Consider the following 20,486-nt stretch of genomic DNA (forward strand, 5'->3'; position numbering starts at 1 on the left):
ATATCAATTTATTTTTGTATGGATTCATATCATTTTTCTTTCAATTCCTCTTCGTCCTAACAACAGAATTGATGTACAAACACCATCAAAATCTGGCAGATGGTGTTCTTCGAAGTTGAAACAAAACGGATAAATTGTTCATAAAATCTGGCAGATGGTGTTCTTCGTCCTTTAATTTTCCTGTTTCAATTGTACAAAACGGTTAATTGATGTACAAACACCACATATTCTTTTACTATGTTCATATCATTTTTTTATAGATCCATTTTTTTTCTTTTCCGATTTCAGTTCCTCTTCGTCATTTTCTTTTTATGCATTCCTCTTTTTTTTTTGTGATTTCAATTTTTTTCCAATCCGTTTTACAAATTTCTAGATTTTTTTTTTGTTTTCTTATAGATTCATCTCTTTATTTTTCTATCGATTTCAATTTTTCCTCTTTGTTTGATGTTTTTGTAATATGTACAATATGAAAAAAGTTAAAAATGTAATTGATTACAAGGGTAATTTTGTCATTTAATATGATATAAATAATGTTATATGGGTTGTTATCATGTGTGCATCAAACACATGATATAATAGTGTTTATCTTGTCTATATCATATCCTATCGCTATCATGTTTCATATCCTATCCTGCATTTTTCTTATCCTGACCATCAAACGATCCCTTAAACTTCTAGGGAGAAGATTAATGATAAGACGTGGAGAAAATTAACAGGGAATAGTCTAAACTAGAACAAAAAAGATACATTTAATTTCACAAATACATAAAGTGTAATTTTTGAACAATAGCCTCCCATAATAAGTTCCGACAAATTTAAACAAAAAACACATACAATAATTTTAAGAGTTAACTCTTAAAATTCCCGCGAGCTTAGCTCAGTTGGTAGGGATATTGCATATTATAGGTGGGGGTCGAGGTTCGAACCCCAAACACCCTACTTCTCCATATTAAAATGTGTGAACTCTAACTAATAGACTACTTGACAAAAAAAAGAGTTAACTCTTAGAAGTTAAAATAATAACATAACAAGTGGTTCCTATAATATAATGAAAAACGGTGGTTCTCTTGAGGCTTAAATATGTGATTCGTCCCTGCAAATAGGGGTCGCTTAAAATTTCGTCCCTGCAATCGCTAATCCTTTTTTTTTGCCCCTGCAAAGTTTAATCAGTTAAAAATTCGTCCTTTGACCCAGTTAATCACTGCCACGTCAGCAATTTACCAAAAATGGCATGGGAATTGACGAAAATACCCTTGGCTTATTTTTTTCCTTAAAAAAAAATTTCAAAATTTTTTTTTAAATTAAAAAAAATCTGAAAAAATAATTAAAAATCATAAAAAATTTCGGACAAAAAAATGTTAAAATTAAAACTGAAATTTTTCGGAGAAAAAATTGTAAAAAAAAATTCGGGAAAAATCTAGAAAAAACAAAATTTTGAAGGAAAAAAAAAATAAGCCAGGGGTATTTTCGTCAATTCCCATGCCATTTTTGGTAAATTGCTGACGTGGCAGTGATTAATTGGGTCAAAGGACGAATTTTTAACTGATTAAACTTTACAGGGGCAAAAAAAAAGGATTAGCGATTGCAGGGACGAAATTTTAAGCGACCCCTATTTGCAGGGACGAATAACATATTTAAGCCTTCTCTTGAATGCACGTTGGTGCAGGAAGTCGAATCTTGTCTTGCACCATGTAGTTTGGCGAGGGTGGCCACCTTGCTTGTGCTGCAACATGTAGTTGAGAGAGAGAGAGAGAGAGAGAGAGAGAGAGAGAGAGAGAGAGAGAGAGAGAGAGAGAGAGAGAGAGAGAGATTTATCCTAGTTTACCACACAATCCAATATCACATCCAGTCCTCTCAGTTTTGAGAGATTTTTTCACTATAATCAAACTTTAATTACAAATCTCATAGACACACCGTCGAAGATTTCACACCTCTCCTAGAGGACTTCCTTCAATCCAAATATCCAATAAGATTAGGTGTTTACAATAATTTGTCGTTTGTTTACTTTTCAAACTCAAAGAGTGGTAAACTAATTTAAGCACAATACAAATGATTTTGTATCTAAAGAGTTTTTCTAAACATTCAAGAAATTCTAAGATAAGAGTTTGTATGAATTTTCTAAGTGTTTTTACGCTAGAAAATTATCAGTTTTGGCATAGTTGAAAGAGTGTCGGTCTATATATTTCTTCAAACACTCAAGATCCTTTTATAGGATATCATAATCAAGTCGTTGATTGAAGAGACTGTCAGCGCATCAGGTTCCATGAGAAGTTTTCTTCAGTTTTCAAATCTTTGCCTCTTAAGGATAATTTCGTTGAATAGTACTTTAAAATTCCTTTACTTCTTTGGGAATGATCGTTTGCATTCATTTTGTCTTTCACAAAGGTTTGTCCAATTTGTACATTATTATCATCAAAACCTTAAAGATATTGTTCTAAAACCCATCTTGGTTCAACACTCTTAAGCTCGTACCATTATAATAACATTATATGATTTTTCCTCTCAAAGAAAGATTACATGATTTTTATGTATTTCAAATAGTAACAAGTTTTAACTAGTCATATTTTCCACTAAATTTCTCAATAGTTAAGTAATTTATATTTTTGAAATTTCTATCCGAAAAATTGATTTTTTTCCTTAAGAAATAATTATCAAATTGATTTTTAATAGCCAATCCTTATTTTTTTATACAATTAATAGCAAATCTTTTTGGAGGAATTCAAAGCTACTCACAATTTGTTTGACAAGAATAAATAGCTACTGTAAATCTAATAATGTATTATTATTTTAAAACTATCCTACCCAATGACAACATATTCAAAGGATCAATCGCACCATGCACTAGCGGACAATTAAAGTTAGACCAAAGTTGGCATAGGGATTAAAGGAAAGGTAGAGAAAATAAGAAAGATGTTATTATTTGAATGCTTTAATTCTTCAATGCCTAAACACTTGGTGGTGAGCCTTATTTATACTAATCTTAGGAAGGCTCTACATTACACACTAGAAATATCTAGAAACATTGATTACAAAGAAAAGTCTAGAGACATGAATACTCTAGTTCATATGACTAGAAGGATCTAGAAAAGTTTATATTTCTCTAATGCGTAATTTTATTTTATTTAGTAGAGTGTCTAGTAACTTCCTCATTATTCTTTTTCCTTATTCTTTAGTATTCTAGAGACTTTAATATTATTCTTTAGTGTTCTAGAGACTTCCACATTATTCTTCATCATTCTCTCCGGGTTGGAGAAGACTCGTCCTCTTGTCGAAAGTCTTCTTTATCGCCAAAGTATGGTGAAAGATCATCAACATTGAAGGTAGCTTCTATGAAAAACCTAACACAAAAATTGCTGGCACATGAAATTTAAATTTGTGAGCTAATATTATTATTATATTTTGACAAGGAGACCTAGTAGATGAAATGATAATGATCATCAAAAACTTACACACTATTTTTATCGTTAAGACTAAAGAGACCTAATATTATTAAATGGGTCTACAAACAATTGAAAACTTTAAATGAAAATAGATCACATCTTCTAAAAGTAAATGGACAATTACAGATCTCTTTCTATGCTTAAAAATTGAGCTTTCATGCATTGATTTTTTCTGTTAATTCTCATTTTGACTGGTTGTTACACCATATGTTTCTTAGAACATTTATTATCTGTCCTACCAATGCTACCATAGATAATGGAACCAAAAGCCAAGAAAATTGGATTTCATGGTGCTTGATTTCTTTTTTTTGTTGTGTGCTGTTGACGGAAGTTGAGGATCTAGAAATTGATTGTAAATATACTAAAACAAGATGATGAAAAATTGAAATTTCTGCGTCATTCTCAAAATTGACGTGTTCAAAGGCACCGAATTCTGATATTCAAGATGAAGACAGTAGTAATAGCTTTGAAGAATGAATGAACGGTGATGATACAGATTTTCCCCTAGACCAGAGATATAAAAAATCACAATCATGTGTCCAAAATTGTGTAACTTTGAGTCAAGTTATGCAAAAACAATAATTTTGATTCTTGCTATTTTGCAAAGGCGTTGTTTGGACTCTTTAATGGTGACGATGTTTCATACATTAAATGAAATCAATTTAGGATTCTGATATTTGATTTTCATTGATTTCCTCTTTTGTTAGCAATTATGTTTTTGACATGATTGAATTGCAAGCAAATCGGATTTAATTCTATTGTCTCTTCTTGTTTGTAGTTTTCTCAAACTTTATAATTATTAGCTACGTAATAGCTTTTTCTTTTTTTAATTTCCAAATGACTTCTTTACATTGATGCATTGTTGGTGTTCAATATTAGGAAGGTTGCATAAAGAAAGATGATGGCTATGACGAGAGAGCAAAAGAGCCTAAAAACAGAAACTGAAAATGCTAAAAGAGAAGAAGAGAAAAATAAGTAAATTATTTGCAGAGAAAGGAAAAACACAGTAAGAAATAGAAGTGGAAGAAGTAGCAGATGTAAACGCATAAAAGAAACACGAACTGATAAAACAAAACCTAAATCAAAACCATGAAATCATTTCAATACCAGAATACTAACTAGTCTATAACCCTAAGCACGTTCACCACGGATACGGCGAGCAAGTTGAATATCCTTAACCATAACGGTGATCCTCTTAGCATGAATTGCACACAAATTGGTATCCTCAAACAAACCAACCAAATAAGCTTCCACTGCTTCCTGAAGTGCGAGAACTGCATGGCTCTGGAATCTCAAATCTGTCTTGAAATCCTGAGCAATTTCACGAACAAGACGCTGGAATGGAAGTTTACGGATCAAAAGTTCGGTACTCTTCTGATACTTACGTATCTCACGAAGAGCAACTGTTCCAGGACGATAACGATGAGGCTTTTTGACTCCGCCGATTGCTGGAACAGATTTTCTAGCCATCTTTGTGGCAAGTTGCTTCCTTGGTATCTTACCGCCGGTGGATCTGCGAGCAGTTTGCTTTGTACGCGCCATTGATTAATGGAAAGAGAAGAAACTATTTTGAAGGAAGAAAGTTGATGAAGATTGTGTATGAAAGAAAGTGTTTATATAGGAATGGTAAAAAGAGGATTATGTCGGTTTAATTGGGATTAGAGAGAGATCTTGGACGTTGCTTGCTTCAACGGTTTTGATTATTTTTTAATTAGAAATATTAATTGTAATCCATGTGCTTGTTTCTTATTGGTTGTTTTGTGGTGTTGAGGATTGCCAACGTGGCTGATTTGTTTTTCTACGTGATTTGTGTTTCTTTTGTGAGGAGACTTATCTCTTTATTTTGAGTAAATTACAATTCCCTCCTTTAAAAGGTATTTTAAATTACACTTTTCTCCTCACAAGGGTGGATCTGCGAGCAGTTTGCTTTGTACGTGCCATTGAATCGAAAAAAGAAGAAGAATATAATATTTTGAAAGAAGAAAGGGATGAAGATTGTGTATGAAAGGAAGTGTTTATATAGGAGTGGAAAAATGAGGATTAGGTCGGTTTAATTGGGATTAGAGAGATCTTGGACGTTGCATGCTTCAACGGTTCTGATTATTTTTTAATTAGAAATATTAATTGTGATCCATGTGCTTGTTTCTTATTGGTTGTTTAGTGGTATTGAGGATTGCCAACGTGACTGATTTGTTTTTTTAGAGGTGATTTGTGTTTTTTTTATAGTTGATATGTGTTTCTTTTGTAAGTAGACTTGTCTTTTTAATTTGAGTAAATTATACTTCCCTTCCTCAATAGAATTTTTTAATTTTAAATTACACTCATCTTTCCTCTTATGTTGAAATATACACCCCCTCCTTTGAAAAGTAAAATTTATATTCATCTCTTCAATGAGATGCTTGAATTAAAATCACCTCCCATAATAATTAAATATGCACTACACTTTAATTTATTATAATATAAATAATTATTTTATGATATATACTAATTTTGAACTACCAATTAAGAAAAATATGTTCATTTTTTTAGATCTAAATGCCAATGATAAATAAATTTAAATATTTTGTTATTAATTTTATAATTTAGAGTATAAAATTCATTTTTAAATAACCATACTTAAAAAAACTTTCTCTCTCTCTAAAAGACTCTTTTCTATGACCTCTCTCTAACCTCCCTTCACATCCGCTTCCCTCCATGTCCAACATATTCACCATCAGAATGTAGATGTTCAAAGTGGTGGTGCAACGAGTGACATATGTCCTCCGCATCACCTCTAAATGCCAGATCTGCTAGTGGAGCTCTTTTCCGGTGGTTCTGAGTGTTGTTTTGGTTGTTCGTCACTGGATTTACAATCCTTCTATTCATCTCCTCAATCGATCTACCACATTACCTCTTCACCAATCATCAGTTTTCCATGTGATTGCTCGTTGGATTTGGGTTCTTGATCACAGGTTTGGGCTCTATTAAGGGACTGTTCATGCTTCTGAAGCAAAATAGCTATTTTGGGTTTGTTCACGTTGCTGATGTAAGGGTCTGTTCACGTTACCTTTCTCAAAGATTGGTGACCTTATGTCTTTTTCATGACATACAAGGATATTTTGGTGAATGTGTGATAGTTGGGATTGGTGTGTTAGGGGTACTTTATGTGGTGATGATGAAAAGTAGCTGGAAGTACAGGAACCCAAATCAAAAGAGTTTTCAGATAAGTGTTATACCCTAATTTTGGACCTAAAAATACTGACTCAATTCTTCTTTTCTTGCATGTTAAAACCACCCAAAGGGTTTTTCTTGCATTTTAAGTTATTTGATTTGTCTCTGATCAATTGCATCTTTCTCTGCATCTTATTTCAATGTTATTTGCAAAAATTCATGAAAAAGGGTATTTTAGTCATTTCCTGCATTCAAATTCATTTTAGTCCTTGAAAATTGTTTGTGTCTTTTCATTTGATTTGTATAAGTCCTTGTTTCGCTCTCATGTTAAAACCCATTTCAAAAATTACATTTGAAGTCATTTTGAGTCAATTTAGCCCCTAGGGGCATTTTGGTCATTTCCCATGTTAAAATTTCTTTCAATCCTTGAGAAATTGTCCCTGGGTCATTTCAATTGGTTTGAATGAGTTTTTGTTTAATGCCATGTCAAAATCCCTTTTAAAAATATTGCATTTGAGTCATTTTGAGTCAGTTTAGCCCCTAGGGGCATTTTAGTCATTTCCAGTGTTAAAATTCTGTTTAATCTTTAAAAAATGTCTCTGAGTCTTTTAAATTGCTTGTATAAATTCTTGCTTTAATTCCCCGTTAAAAAACCATTTTAAAATTGCATCGGAGTCATTTTGAGTCAATTTAGTCCCTAGGGGCATTTTGGTCATTTCACACAAAATTTTGACGGAAAGAGGTTACTTTAAAGTACCTCATTTAGTAATTGGTTCATTTTTAGTCCGTTTTGTTATTTTTAATCGTTTCACTTTACGTTAATTTTCAAATTACTTTTTTAATACAACTTTAGTTAATTTTGCATTTTAGTCCTCAAGTTATTAAAATTGCATTTTAATTCATTTTTTGTCCAAGAAATTAGTTACGCCACATGTCCTACTCCTATTGGTCCAAACATTCCCACATCACCTATATAATAGGTCCCATTGGTCAAAGTCAAGGAATTAATCATTTTTTCACTAATCATTTTTTACACAAAAATCACAAAAAATCATTTTTTTCTTTTTTCCCTCTTCTCTCTCTCTCTCTCTAACCGCCTTCTTCTTCTCTTCTTCTATCACCACAACAAACTTCTCCAACCACCACAATCTCCACCATAACAAACTCCTTCTCTTCTTCCACCGCCACAACAAACTCCTCCAACCACCACAATCTCCACCCTAACTAACTTTTTTTTCCACTTTCTCTCTCTAACAACCACCACAACTTCATCTTCAACCTCACCTCAACCTCCATAACCACCACCTTCAACCTCCACAACCACCTTAACAACCTTCAATCTTCACCAATTCATTAATATCTATCATCATCAACCTCCAATTCACGGATTCATCCATACAAATTCGTAAAAATCAAGCCTACCACAATCGGTTCACCATCAAATCTTCACAAGCACACAAACCGGTTCAAGATTGATAATTGTCAATAAGCTCATCGCCAATCTCAGATTCGTAATCATCATCATCCAAACCGTCAAGAATTGGAAGAGGAAGGATCCACCATTGATTGAGGTCACGTGAGCAAAGAAGAAGGAGGAATTGGCAAGGCAAAAAGCTTATCCAATTTGTGTAAAAGGTAACCATGCTAATCCTCTTGGTCATGATTTTTGTTCAAGAATTTGTCCACAAAAGTGTTGAATCAAAGTGTTTGGATCTATGTATTTTGAGAATTTTAAGCTTGAATTGGTAGAGAGAGAGAGAGAAGGAAGCATATTGTTGTGAATGAAGAAGAAATTGTGTTTCTTTCTCAACAAAAACTCATTCTTTTAACTAACCAACCCATGGATCCAATTGATCCATACCCATGACCCTAACCCAGTTTTCCCCTTAGGTATGGGCTTGGGCCCTTGTGTGTCATTGATTTCGTTTTTGGTGAATTTCCTTGCTATTCGTATACTGCAAAATGAGTTTTTACACCTCTGTTCATGTTCAAAGCTTCTTGAAAATTCCACCAAAATTCTAGTAGTTCTTTTTATGCTTCTTGATGATTTTTGATGTATCTTACATGCCAAAACTTGATCACAACATGTAAAAAATATTTTGATTCTTGATTAATGCTTTGTGTTAATTTTTGTTCGAATCTTGATAAAATTTCTAAAGCTTTTGTGCGAAGTTGTTGTGATCAATTATTAGCATGTAATGTTTGTTTTACATGTTGAAAATCGTATCAAAAATGTATGTGGGTTTTGTTTGGGACTTTTGTGACTTTTCGTCAAATTTTGTGGAACTTTTTGCATATTTCGGTTCCAATATTTTGGCTCATGATAATTGGTGCTTGATGAATAACTTTGAGATATTGTTTGTTGATTGATTTGGAATATTTGGTGCTGTTTGATATGTATGGTATTGATTTCTTGTGTTGCAAATTGTTTGAATACTACCATGTGCAAATTGGTGCAAAATAGGTCTAAAGTATGCCAAAACTTTTGAAGCTTGATGTTGCCTTGCAACTTTCATATCATATGCTGAAATAAAACTCTTTGGAAATTTGCAAAGGATATGAAAATTATAGGTCATAATCTTGCTTTCATGTCATGGTAAATTTTAGGCATATTTTGCCACTTTAGTGTTAATTCTCATCGATTTGCTTAACATTTTCTTACCTATCCCTTCTATCATTTTGTGCCTTATATTACTAACCATTTTGTTTCATGTTTCATGAGCATCTTTCATCATCTTCATCTCATCATCTTATATCCTTGGTTTTCATCTTTCTTACACTTTAAAGTTCATGCAAAAATTAGAATGTAAAAACTTAGGAATTTTTGTACTTTACTATTATGCAATTTTAATTTCTTGCAAGACCATAGAATGTAAACTAGGGCATGATGTAATATGGACAATGGACTCTAAATATGTACACCGACACTCACACCGACACTAGCACACACCCCACATGGTTACTTTAGATATATGCTTAGGATATGCATGTTTAGATGTATGTTTAGATGAATGTTTAGGATTTACACTTAGAAAAATCAATTTCCCAAAAAAAACTTGAACAACATCACTTGAAAACCTTTTCTAAAAAATATAGGAGTCAAAACTCCTTTGCATTTTCTCTTTATTTTCTTAATCAAATTTCAAATGAAAATTAATCATACTTGACTTTCTTTTGCAAAATAACTAATTCAACCTCACAATTTCACAATCTTATGCCCTTGAGGCCTCTCTCTCTCATTCTTAAAAATTCCATTTTCCAAAACTTAAAATCAACCAACAAAAACAAAAACATTTTTTGGAAGAGAACTACGGTGGATTTGATCCCTTAAAAGGGTACGTAGGCAATGAATCAAAATTCCTTCAATTCAAATAAAACAAAAATTCAAACACTTTCTCCTCCCTCCAATTCTTCACTTAGTAAACTCTTAGGTGTAAATATCATTTTCAAATAGCATTTAAAAATAAAGCGCGCACGTAGAAAGTAAAGACGGTTCCTATAGGATACTATAGTCGTTATGGGTGCCTAACACCTTCCCGTAGCGAAAACAACTCCCGGACCTCGATTCTCAAGGGTTTTGCTTATTTTTTCCCTTCCCAAGAAAAAATGAGATATCAAAGGTTAAAAGGTTCAAACGTAATCAATGTTTGACACCCGAAAACCAAGATAAAACAATAAGTTTGTGAAGAGTGTGGTTTGGTGGTGATGGAAGAGATGTGTGGGCATGGATTTGGTTTTGGTTGTCGGTGTCGGCGCAAAAATCTGTCTTTTTATGGAGAGTTGGGGTTAATAAGTTAGGCGGCATCATGTTTTATTGGGTTTATGATGATTTCATTGGTTGTTGGTGATGGGTATCACAAGGTGGCGGTTGTTGGTGTTGAGTTTGAGTTGAAATTATCGTGTTTTCTTGCGTGGTGGTAAGTTTTAGGTGGTGGTGAGTTTTCTGCTGTATGTTCATGGTGATTATCTGATTTAGGTTCATCTTTGTGGCCGTTGGCTCTTGCTAATTTTGGGTTGTTCTTGATTTTGGGTGTTGTCCAACCTGATTATGTTTTGCACTATTGTTCCATCTGTTGACTATCTTAGGAATTTGTTGTTTGGATTATGGTGGGCCGATTGCTTTTGCTTTGAAATTGAAATTCAATTTCTATAAATTTGTTATTTGGACTGTGTATGGTGTTCTCTTTGGCAGATCATGGTTGATTGGTGGTGAAATCTGTATTAGCGAAGGATTTTTTTCAGGTTGTTTATTTGGGCTCAGCTGTAGGAAGAAAAAATGCTTGATAGTTTTTTTGGAGGTTGTCATGCAAGTAGCGGGCATCAGGTGTTTGGAACTAGTTTTGGTGGGCAGTCACGTTGGAGGTCGAGTTTTCGACTCAACTTAAGTTATACAGTTGAATGAGCATGGTTTGTCGTTGATTTTTTGGAGTTGATTTTGGTGGTTAGTTTCTATTGTGTTTGGTGATAGACATCAGTTGGATGGTGTTTTTTTGGGTGTTTTGATGTATGAGGTGTTAGATCTTATCAAATGAGGAGGGTTTTATATTTTAAAGAAAAATAAGCCCCCCAAAACCCCTCCTCCCAATATGTTCTATTTCTTCTACTTACTCCTTCCTTTTTTTCCTACACCCTCCCCTCCCTTTCCCTCCAAACTCGCAAACAAAACCTTAAGAGGATTTCCGGTTTTTTATTTGGGAAGTCAAATTTGACGAGGATTCAATTATGGTAAAAATTTAAATTAATGCACAAGTAAAGAATACATTATCCTTGTATATGGCACTGTTAGACAACCATTTGTTCCTAATAGAGTCTAACACATAATACAATGCATGTGTATAGTATGATATCCATGATCCCACTTGTATCCGTTGTTACATTGTATGTTATCATTGTTAAGTTCAAGCCTTCAAGAACTTAATTATGGCTACATCCCATCTGTACTTAAAATTGCATGACTATGTTATAGTTTATATGCGACTGCTGCTTAAGCATGTTATATGTTGTTTATATTGGAAGAACAAAAAGTTGAATACTGTAAGAGGATGCGAGTTTATTTTCATTATATAGTACATGTTATATTTGAAGAAAACTTGTAATCATTTTAGTATGTAATTCAAATTGTGTTGCATTGTTTATTTTCATTATGAAATCCAATTTCAAATGTTTGTATGAGAACATATTTGGAGTTGCAAATCTAAATGAAGTTTGATCTAATATTGGTTAATTCAAATATGATGGAAGCAAAGACAAATTTGGTAGATTCACAATTTTTTAGTCTAGACAATTTACAACACTTTTTACAACTTCTCAAAAATTATAAATGTAACATTTTTTATTGTTATTGGTCATACAAAAAGTGTTACAATAATGTAATATTTTGTGACACTTTTTTATTGTTAGAGATAATCCTATAAAATGTAACTAAAACTCTTTAGTAACAGAGGCTTTACCTAACAATTGTTCAAATGTTACTAAATTTATTTAGTAACATTTTTCTTGATTTAGTTACAATTTTCAAATGTTACTAGATCATGATTATGTTGTAGTGGATATGCTATGTCTCAATTTCTATACTCTAAATAAAGTAGCCTACAACGGGTAATTTAAGTCCTGTTGTCGTGTTCTATATTCTTGGTTATTTTAGGGTCGCTCCAAATGGGTGTACTAAAGCAAGGGCTTTAGGCCCCTCATATATTCAGGCCATATATCTGACCCCAAATCTTTTTCATTTTTAAATATATTTTCGTCGGTCCAATTCTTTAAATATTTTTGCAGTTATCTCAGTTGGTAGTTAAATGGAGAGTTGTCGACTTATAGTTTATATTGCAAGGTTGATCCAAAGGTAGCCAGTTTATTGGTTATACATATCTTAAATTCTTTTTTTACTTCATATTTCTATTAATATGATGCTATGTTTTATAAAAAGGACTTCCAAATATATTTGGATTTACTTATTTGTAAAACTTATTTTACTTTCATTTTAAGTATCTTGATGAAGGATGTCGATCATTTTAAGTTCCTTTTCCTTTTTAAGACCTTTAATGGATTCAAGTTAATTCCATCGTGTAAAGTATATTTTCATAGAATTTCAATTTGAAAAACCTTTGGTTGTTGCAGGTTCGGTCTTTTTAGGCTCGTACTATTATAATAACATTATATGATTTTTATTCATTTCAAATAGTAACAAGTTTAAACTAGCCATATTTTCCACTAAATTTGTAAATTATTAAGCAATTTATATTTATAAAATTTCTATCTAAAAAATATATTTTTTCCTTAATTTTTTTTTAAGTTGCTTTTAGTTGGCCACTGCTCTTCTCTATATACAACTAGTATTTACTCTTTTTACTAATGCAATAACACCACAAAAACAAAAATAATATAAATGTAGTATCTAGTAATGTTTATCTTAAAGGAAAAGTATATAATATTCTTTTTTTGTAGGAATAGTATGTATTATTTTTTTTTTACAAGGAATAGTATATAGTATAATTGATCAACCAAAATATGTAACTATAATAATGTGTATTTTTTTAAACTCGATATCAGACCAAATGGCGACTGATTCAAGGGATCAATCACGTTGTTCACTCGCGCGCATCAATTAAAGTCAGACCAAAGTTATCTATGACTAACCTAACACAACAATTGTTGGCACATGAGAGATTAAAATTTGTGACCTAATTTATTATTATTATTATTATTATTATTATTATTATTATTATTATTATTATTATTATTATTATTATTATTATTATTATTATTATTATTATTATTTAATTTGACAATGAGACCTAATATTTGTTTTTGTAGATAGATGAAGCCAAAATAGTCATTGAAAATTCATACACACAAGTAAAGTTGATAGGGTTCAAATTTGGATCACGGCATCCGGCCTAACATTTTTGAAATTCTTGCCGCCTTTGTGGCGAGTTGTTTCGTTGGTGCCTTGGGGTCTGTGGAGCTTTGAGCGGTTTGATTTGTGCGTGCCATTTAATCGAAATTTAGGAGTCGAATAACGATGATTAGGTTTTCAAAGTGTTTTGAAAGACAGAAGAAATTCCAAATGATGGTTGTGAATGAAAGGGAGCGTTTTATATAGGACTGGAATAATGATGAGGTTGGTTTAATTGGGATTAGATTGTTTCAACGGTGATGATGAATTTTCAATTAGAAATATTAACAGTGATCCGTGTGCTTGTTTCCTATTGGTTCTTTTATGAGTTGGGGATTGCTAAAGTGACTGACTAGTGTATTTTTTGCCTTCATCCTTTTTTCTCAAGACTGTTTTTTTTTTTTTGATCAAAGCAATGAAAATAAATTGCAAACCAGGATTAAGGCCTGAACCTGTTTACACATCAGAAAGAAAGGAAGCCTAAGGCATTCCTTTAGCAACAGAAAACAAGGTGTCTAATCAGACATAGCAGCAATTATGCAGTATCAAACCTGTCTAATCCTCTAATCACAACATTTGGGATTGTTTTTTATTACACCCTTTTTGGAACGAGTTTGTATGTGCTCACTACTTGTGCTTTTTGGCGAAACTTGTCTATTTGTTTGCTTCTTTTGCTTTTTATTTCTAGCTGCTGATGGATAGACAAGGCTAGACTCATGCTCATCATTGGTAAAATCCCCCCAAAACTTTTGTAAAATGTCCACACTTCTTTGAGCTGCAGCAGAACAAACAACCGCAGTATGCACAGGCTCCAAAACAGGAAGCTTGTCTGCTGAAAGAGAGGCGTGGTAAGTGGTGATAGGTTGAGGCATAACACAAGGCATGAGTGTGCTGTCCAAACCAGAAGATGCAGGGTCATCCACATCATCATCCCCCCAGAATTTCTTCTTAACTTGAACACTTTTAGGACTAGCTTCAGAGTGTACATTAGTTGCATGCTTTCCTGCTACTAGCCTCTTATCTAGACTCAAATTTTCATCAATAGAGGTAATGGGGCTAGCCATTGTCACAATAGGTAAAACAGATGAGCTAGCTCTATTAGAAATATTAGGATCCAAAACCTTGCTACAGGACTGATTCAAGGAGGGCCTTTTATCCGAAGAAGAGGGTTCCTCTGTCTCAGAACTTGTCTCTAAACAAACATTCTCTTTGGAAGCCTCTAAGTCAGATGCATGGACCAGAGGTTCCTTATCAGCTAGTAAGGTCTCCCCCATAGGGAGTTCGCAGCCAGATTGCAATAAAGTAAAAAAATTCTGAAGAACCAAGTTGCGATCCTGAGATGGATCCTCCCTGATTACTGGTACAACAGTCTTATCAGCCTTAGCTCCTTCCTTTTCAACTTGCTTTCCTTGATTCAGTGTCTCTTCAGTCAAATGTGTATGCTTTCTAGTGCTGAGTTGTGGGTTATGTAGTGACCCGGCAATAAACTCTTCAGTGTGATGAGTTTTTTGTGTTGGCTTGAAATTTTTATTTGTTACCTTAGCAATTGAAATGTGTCCTGAATCATGTGTCTCAGATTGTTGCTTTCTAGCACTCTTGATTGTGGGTTCTTTCAGATTTTGGGAGCTTATTCTCATGCAGTTTTGGAGGTTATGGCCTATCCTCTTGCAATGAGCACAATACATAGGCTGCTTCTCATACTGCACAGTGACTGGGATGAACTAAATGAGTTGAACTATACAACTCAAGTCCAATTCATTTATTTAACGAGTGTTTAATTTTAAAGTCAAGTTCTATTCATTTGGTTCATTAATCAAGTTAAAAAAAATTATTACCAATTCGAGTCTCGAACTATTTTCGATATGATTCCGTTCATTGTCATCCTTAATTAACGTGCAACAAAATATAAAGTGTTGAAAGTAAACTGCATGAAATGTACATGTGCTAGAAGTTTAAAGTGTTTCCTGAACAACTCTTTTTAAATAGGAAACAAATTGAAAATTAAGGTGACAATTTTGTGATTAAAAATTGAAAACATTAAATGAAAATAGAACATCTGCTAAAAGTAAATGGACATTTACAGATCTCTTTCTATGCTTAAAAATTGAGCTTTCAAGCTTGATTTATATTTTTTTGTCGTGTATTCCTGGTGGAAGTTGCGGATCTAGAAATTTACTGTAAATATACTAAAACAAGATAATGAAAATTTGAAAATTTTGCCTCATTCTCAAAATTGACGTGTTGAAAGGCACCAAGTTCTGATATTCAAGATGAATTAAGACAGTAGTAATAGCTTTGAAGAATGAATGAATGGTGATGATACAGATTTTCCCCTATACCAGAGATATAAAAAATCCCAATCATGTGTCCAAAATGGTGTAACTTTGAGTCAAGTTAAGCAAAAACAATAATTTTGATTCTTGCTATTTTGCAAAGGCATTGTCTGGAGTACTCTTAAATTGCGACGATGTTTCATATATTAAATGAAATCAATTTAGGATTCTCATATTTGTTTTTCATTGATTTCCTCTTTTGTTAGCAGTTATTTTTTTGACATGAAAATATTGAATAGAAAGAAAATGATGAGTTTTATTCATCTCGTGAGAAAGGTATATGTTTTTATGGGTGAAGCTTATCCATCTAGTGATTGAATTGCAAGTCGGATTTAATTCTCTACTGTCTCTTCTTGAGTGTAGTTTTCTCAAACGTTATAATTATTAGCGATGTAATAGCTTTTTCTCTGTTTAATTTTCAAATGACTTCTTTACTTTGATGCATAAAGAAGGTTGCATATAAAAAAAGATGATGGCTTTGACGAGAGAGCACAAGAGCCTAAAAACAGAAACTAAAAATGCTAGAAGAGAAAAGGTTCTTAAAGAGAAGAAGAGAAAAATAAGTAAATAATTTGCAGAGAAAGAAAAACACAGTAAGAAATTGAAGTGGAAGAATTAACAGATGTAAGAATCCAAAACCCTAAACATGTTCACCACGGTTACGGAAGCATAAAAGAAAGACAAACTGATAAAACAAAACCTAAATCAAAACCATGAAATCATTCCAATACCAGAATACTATCTGAGTCTATAACCCTAAGCACGTTCACCACGGATACGGCGAGCAAGTTGAATATCCTTAACCATAACGGTGATCCTTTTAGCATGAATTGCACACAAATTGGTATCCTCAAACAAACCAACCAAATAAGCTTCCACTGCTTCCTGAAGTGCTAGAACAGCATGGCTCTGGAATCTCAAATCTGTCTTGAAATCCTGAGCAATTTCACGAACAAGACGCTGGAATGGAAGTTTACGGATCAAAAGTTCGGTACTCTTCTGATACTTACGTATCTCACGAAGAGCAACTGTTCCAGGACGATAACGATGAGGCTTTTTGACTCCGCCGATTGCTGGAACAGATTTTCTAGCCATCTTTGTGGCAAGTTGCTTCCTTGGTATCTTACCGCCGGTGGATCTGCGAGCAGTTTGCTTTGTACGTGCCATTGAATTGAAAAATAGAAGAAGAAAACTTTCGTTGTTCAAATGGTTTTGAACCAAGAAATTCTAATGAATATTGTGAATGAAAGGAAGTGTTTATATAGGAGTGGAATATGATAATTAGAGAGATCTTGGACGTTCATGCTTCAACGGTGATGATGATTTTTTAATTAGAAATATTAATTGTGATCCATGTGCATGTTTCTTATTGGTTGTTTTGTGGTATTGAGGATTGCCAACGTGGCTGATTTTTTTTTTTAGAGGTGATTTGTGTTTCTTTAGAGGTGATTTGTGTTTCTTTTGTAAGTAGACTTGTCTTTTTTATTTTGAGTAAATTACACTTCCCTCCCTCAATAGAATCTTAAATTACACTCTTCTTCCCTCATATGGTGAAATATACACCCTCTTCTTTGAAAAGTAAAATTTATATTCCTCTCTTCTATGAGATGCTTGAATTAAAACCACCTTCCATAATAATTAAATATGCACTACACTTTAATTTATTTTAATATAAATAATTATTTTATGATATATACTAATTTTGAACCACCAATTAAGAAAAATATATTCATTTTTTTAGATTTAAATGCCAATGATAATTAAATTTAAATATTTTGTTATTAATTTTATAATTTAGAGTACAAAATTCATTTTTAAATAACCATACTTAAAAAACTTTCTCTCTCTAAAAGACTATTTTCGATGACCTCTCTCTAACCTCCCTTCACAACCGCTTCCCTCCATGTCCAACATATTCACCATCACGATGTAGATGTTCAAAGTGGTGGTGCGACGAGTGACACATGTCCTCCGCATCACCTCTAAATGCCAGATCTGCTAGTGGAGCTCTTTTCTGGTGGTTCTGAGTGTTGTTTTGGGTTGTTTTGGTTGTCCGTCGCTGGATTTACAATCCTTCTATTCATCTCCTCAATCTACCAGATTACCTCTTCACCAATCCTCAGTTTTCCATGTGATTGCTCGTTGGATCGGGGTTCTTGATCACGGGTTTGGGCTCTATTATGGGATTGTTCATGCTTTCTAACGCAAAAGAGCTATTTTGGGTATGTTCACGTTGCTGATGTAAGGTTCTGTTCACGTTACCTTTCTCAAAGATTGGTGACCTTATGTTTTTTTCATGACATACAAGGATATTTTGGTGAATGTGTGATAGTTGGGATTGGTGTGGTAGAGGTATTTTATGTGGTGATGATGAAAAGTAGCAGGAAGTACAGGAACCCAAATCAAAAGAGTTTTCAGATAAGTTTGCGAAGAGTGTGGTTTGGTGGTGATGGAAGAGATGTGTGGGCATGGATTTCGTTTTGGTTGTCGGTGTCGGCGCAAAAATCTGTCTTTTTTATGGAGAGTTGGGGTTATTAAGTTAGGTGGCATCATGTTTTATTGGGTTGATGATGATTTCATTGGTTGTTGGTGATGGGTATCACAAGGTGGTGGTTGTTGGTGTTAAGTTGGAGTTGAAATTATCGTGTTTTCTTGCGTGGTGGTAAGTTTTAGGTGGTGGTGAGTTTTCTGTTGTATATTCATGGTGATTATCTTATTTGGGTCCATCTTTGTGGTCGTTGGCTCTTGCCAATTTTGGGTTGTTCTTGATTTTGGGTGTTGTCCAACCTAATTATGTTTTGCACTATTGTTCCATCTATTGACAATCTTAAGAATTTGTCATTTGGATTATGGTGGGGCCGATTGCTTTTGCTTCGCAATCGAAAGTCAATTTCTAGAAATTTGTTATTTGGACTGTGTATGGTGTCCTCTTTGGCAGATCATGGTTGATTGGTAGTGAAATTTGTATTAGCGAAGGATTTTTTTTTCAGGTTGTTTATTTGGGCTCAGCTGTAGGAAGAAAAGATGTTTGATAGTTTTTTTGGAGGTTGTCATGCAAGTAGCGGGCATCAGGTGTTTGGAACTAGTTTTGGTGGGCAGTCACGTTGGAGGTCGAGTTTTCGACTCAACTTGAGTTATACAGTTGAATGAGGTTTGTCGTTGATTTTGTGGAGTTGGTTTTGGTGGTTAGTTTCTATTGTGTTTGGTGATAGACATCAGTTGGATGGTGTTTTTTTTTTGGGTGTTTTGATGTATGAGGCGTTAGATCTTATCAAATGAGGAGGGTTTATTTTAAAGAAAAATAAGCTCCCCAAAACCCCTCCTCCCAATATCCTCTATTTCTTCTACTTACTCCTTCCTTTTTTCCAACACCCTCCTCTCCCTTTCCCTCCAAACTCGCAAACAAAACCTTAAGAGGATTTCTAGTTTTTTATTTAGGAAGTCAAATTTGACGAGGATTCAATTATGGTAAAACTTTAAATTAATGCAGAAGTAAAGAATACATTATCCTTGTATATGGCACGGTTAGACAATGCATGTGTATAGTATGATATCCCTGATCCCATTTGTATCCGTTCTTACATTGTATGTTATCATTGTTAAGTTCAAGTCTTCTAGAACCTAATCATGGCTACATCCCATGTGTACACAAAATTGTGTGACTATGATATAGTTTATATGCGACTGTTGCTTAAGCATGTTATATGTTGTTTATATTGGAAGAACAAAAAGTTGAATACTATAAGAGGATGCGAGTTTATTTTCATTATAGAGTACATGTTATATTTGATGAAAACTTGTAATCGTTTTGGTATGTAATTCAAATTGTGTTGCATAGTTTATTTTCATTATGAAACCGAATTTCAAATGTTTATATGAGAACATATTTGGAGATGCAAATCTGAATAAAGTTTGATTTAATAATGGTTAATTCAAATATGATGGAAGCAAAAAGATATTTGGTAGATTCACAATTTTTTAGTTTACACACTTTTACGACACTTTTTACAACTTCTCAAAAATTATAAATGTAACATTTTTTATTGTTACTGGTGATACAAAAAGTGTTACAATAATGTAACATTTTGTGACCCTTTTTTATTGTTAGAGATAATACTATAAAATGTAACTAAAACTCTTTAGTAACAGGGGCTTTACCTAACAATTGTTCAAATGTTACTAAATTTAATTAGTAACATTTTTCTTGATTTAGTTACAATTTTCAAGTGTTACTAGATCATAATTATGTTATAGTGGATATGCTATGTCTCAATTTCTATACTCTAAATAAAATAGCCTACAACGGGTAATTTAAGTCCTGTTGTCGTGTTCTGTTCTTGGTTACAAGTAAACGAAAATTATTTTAGGGTCGCTCCAGAGGGGTGTACTAAAGCAAGGGCTTTAGGCCCCTCATATATTCAGGCCATATATCAGACCCTAAATCTTTTTCACTTTAAATATATTTTCGTCGGTCCAATTCTTTAAATATTTTTGCACTTATCTCAGTTGGTAGTTAAATGGGGAGTTGTCGACTTGTAGTTCATATTGCAAGGTTGATCCAAAGGTAGCCATTTTATTGGTTATACATATCTTAAATTCTTTTTTTACTTCATATTTCTATTAATATGATGCTATGTTTTATAAAAAGGACTTCCAAATATATTTGGA

General features: G+C 33.1%; 2 protein-coding genes across 2 annotated transcripts; both read right to left on the reverse strand.

Moving 5' to 3' along the window:
* Nucleotides 1-4,401: 4,401 nt before the first annotated feature.
* On the reverse strand, nt 4,402-5,022 carry LOC146949964 (histone H3.3-like). Its single transcript, XM_085745953.1, has one exon. It carries the CDS (start codon nt 4,980-4,982, stop codon nt 4,572-4,574), a length of 411 nt encoding a protein of 136 aa, XP_085602079.1. The 5' UTR covers nt 4,983-5,022; the 3' UTR covers nt 4,402-4,571.
* An 11,348-nt stretch (nt 5,023-16,370) lies between these two features.
* LOC146949965 (histone H3.3-like) lies at nt 16,371-17,029 on the reverse strand. The gene has a single exon (XM_085745954.1). The coding sequence runs from the start codon at nt 16,983-16,985 to the stop codon at nt 16,575-16,577; it is 411 nt and encodes a 136-aa protein (XP_085602080.1). The 5' UTR covers nt 16,986-17,029; the 3' UTR covers nt 16,371-16,574.
* Between the last annotated feature and the right edge of the window lie 3,457 nt (nt 17,030-20,486).

This window comes from Medicago sativa, chromosome 2 (assembly GCF_051527215.1).
Source record: "Medicago sativa cultivar Bolivia chromosome 2, Bolivia_mono, whole genome shotgun sequence".
NCBI lineage: Eukaryota > Viridiplantae > Streptophyta > Magnoliopsida > Fabales > Fabaceae > Medicago > Medicago sativa.

What these genes read in the sequence shown, in the direction of transcription:
- LOC146949964 (XM_085745953.1), bottom strand. Translation starts at nt 4,982, where the DNA reads ATGGCGCGTACAAAGCAAACTGCTCGCAGATCCACCGGCGGTAAGATA.
- LOC146949965 (XM_085745954.1), bottom strand. Translation starts at nt 16,985, where the DNA reads ATGGCACGTACAAAGCAAACTGCTCGCAGATCCACCGGCGGTAAGATA.